A 2,281-nucleotide genomic window follows, 5' to 3' on the forward strand; every position below is an offset into this window, starting at 1 on the left:
TATATATATTTGTCTATACTTTGTTTTGAAATAATATGTTTGAGGATAACAATTAAATTTAAAAAGACTGGAAGCATTTAAAAATATCTTAAATATTTATAAAAATATGCAAATATATTTTTTTGATAAAGAATATATTAGAAATACATTATATAAATATGTTATTTTTTAAAAATAAAATGATCTCAAATAAGAAAAGAAATTGCATTATTGATCTGATTATACCTCAGTTGTCTCTATTCTTTCTAGTCAAATTTGGAAACTTTGAGTTCTTGGCCTTTCACTAAAAAAGAGAAAATATTATGTGTGGAAGAGATGAGTGTGGATTAGGCTCAGATTGATAGTATCCTGGTGATATTGTGGATGTATTGTACAGAAATAACACCACAATATCACCAAAATACTACCAGAATATAACCACAATACTATTATACACTCATACAATAGTATTTAGTTAGCATTTGTGATGATATCGTTCCACAATATAACCACAATACTATCAGAATACCACCAATTCATGCCTACGGTGTCCTAACATAATATTTCCTCCGCCAAAAAAGCCTTCAACTGTAGTAGCTTGTTTGTCACTTCATTTGCCATATTGATTTGCTTAAGCAGATTTGTCTGTCCAGCATAATATATGATTCCCCCATTAAGTGATCGGTGATTTGAAATCCATCATCAGTGGACGTGTACTCCTCCAGAGTTCTGTAACGCTCTAGGTGGAGGATGTTGCAGTCCGGGCATTCCACAAATGCCTCTATAGTTGGTCTCCATGTGGGAATCTTAGTGTTGCATGCCAGGCAACCCACACAAAGACTATCTGAAACCTCTGGTATCATCGACTTTGTAGTGAACTCAGACACATCCTCTATGGCAGGCAAGATGGAGGAAGTCTCTCTCATGCATGGATCGTAGATTTTCCCCTCAGGAATTAGGGTAAGTAAGTTTTCTGCCTTCTTCTAGTGTCTTCTTTCTTCACGCAGGAAAGATCTATGTTTTTGGCGATTAGCATTTCTGCTTTGCATCCTTCGTAACGTTGCATCTGACAGTATCTTATCATTAGCAGCAACTAAGCCCCCAGTCGATGCAATTATCATAGATGGTAGGCGACTAGTCCCCTCCATCGGATCTTGCTGCACTATCACTTTCTTACCCTTCACTTAGGAATCCTCCTTGGTGCTAATCTTTAATAGTGGTGGCAGCGCTTCTTTTTCTTGACGGTTGACCACGTTCATCAGGGGACCCTCATAGTCTAAATCAACTTGATCAAAGTCCATGTCAAAGTCTATGATGCCACCCTGTGGTGCCCTTTAATCATTAAGTGTGAGATTCCAACCATCTTTAAAAGCAAAAATTAGCTTATGTCCTGATATTTTTTCTACAGACAACAGGAAAAACATAAGTGCGCTAAAATCTAGCAGGAACAAGAACAAAAAAAAGTGTTTATTAGATAAAATTTTAGTTTGTATCGCTGAAAAGATCATTTATATATATATATATATATATATATTAATTTAATTACTTCGAGCAAAAAAAATGTGTCGAACAAAAATGAATAAATCTTTTTTCATGTTTGGCTCGTTTATATATCGAGCGCAAAAAAAATTGTTTATGTTCGGCTCGTCAACTTAGCGAGTAAATCGAATATGAGCTTCTTAATGAGTCAAAGACTATCGTTCACCAACAACGAGCTTTTTTGACAGACCTAATGATAATATTTTGAACATGTTTTATTAGAATATACTTCAAAATTGTTGACTTAAGATAACAGCTACAGCTGTTGTTTGAATAAGCATCTAATCTGCTTCATATGTTGTTAAACGTATAAAAACAAAAAGAAGACCTGCGAAGGGAGCCATGGCTGATCTGCAAATTGGAAAGCGAAGTCTACAAATGCATCCAGCAATCTCCCAGAAGCTTTCTCGATCAGCCTGGCAACACCGACGCTCGCCGGAGCTTGTCGGAGCTCCCCGATAAGTGGCTACATACAATTTAACATTCATATAAAGATTGCCCTGAAATCCTTAATTAACTTCATGGCCGTTTGCTGGCGGTTACCTGGGTGAAAGAGGAGAAGGTGGACGATAGTCGAGCGAGGTTTAACGATGGCGGATTGATCGGTGGCCGTCGAGCCGAAGCAGAGAAATGGAAGGAATTCACAGAGGACGCGGTCGCCACCATGACTGGTTTCCTTCTTCCGCTGTGCAACACTAATGTAGGTGGCCGTTAACATATATACATACATATATATATATATATACATATATATATATATATA

General features: G+C 36.7%; 1 protein-coding gene across 1 annotated transcript in view; it reads right to left on the reverse strand.

Moving 5' to 3' along the window:
• The window catches only part of LOC110032235 (carotenoid 9,10(9',10')-cleavage dioxygenase 1-like), a 23,499-nt gene extending 21,315 nt beyond the window's left edge, over positions 1 to 2,184 (reverse strand). The window contains exons 1-2 of the mRNA XM_020735798.1: positions 2,062 to 2,184; positions 1,847 to 1,984 (exon numbers count right to left, since the gene is read on the reverse strand). Coding sequence (XP_020591457.1) covers positions 1,847 to 1,984; positions 2,062 to 2,184 — 261 coding nt within the window. The remainder of the gene's footprint in view (positions 1 to 1,846; positions 1,985 to 2,061) is intronic.
• Positions 2,185 to 2,281: the final 97 nt, after the last annotated feature.

This window comes from Phalaenopsis equestris, unplaced genomic scaffold, assembly GCF_001263595.1.
Source record: "Phalaenopsis equestris unplaced genomic scaffold, ASM126359v1 Scaffold000893, whole genome shotgun sequence".
NCBI lineage: Eukaryota > Viridiplantae > Streptophyta > Magnoliopsida > Asparagales > Orchidaceae > Phalaenopsis > Phalaenopsis equestris.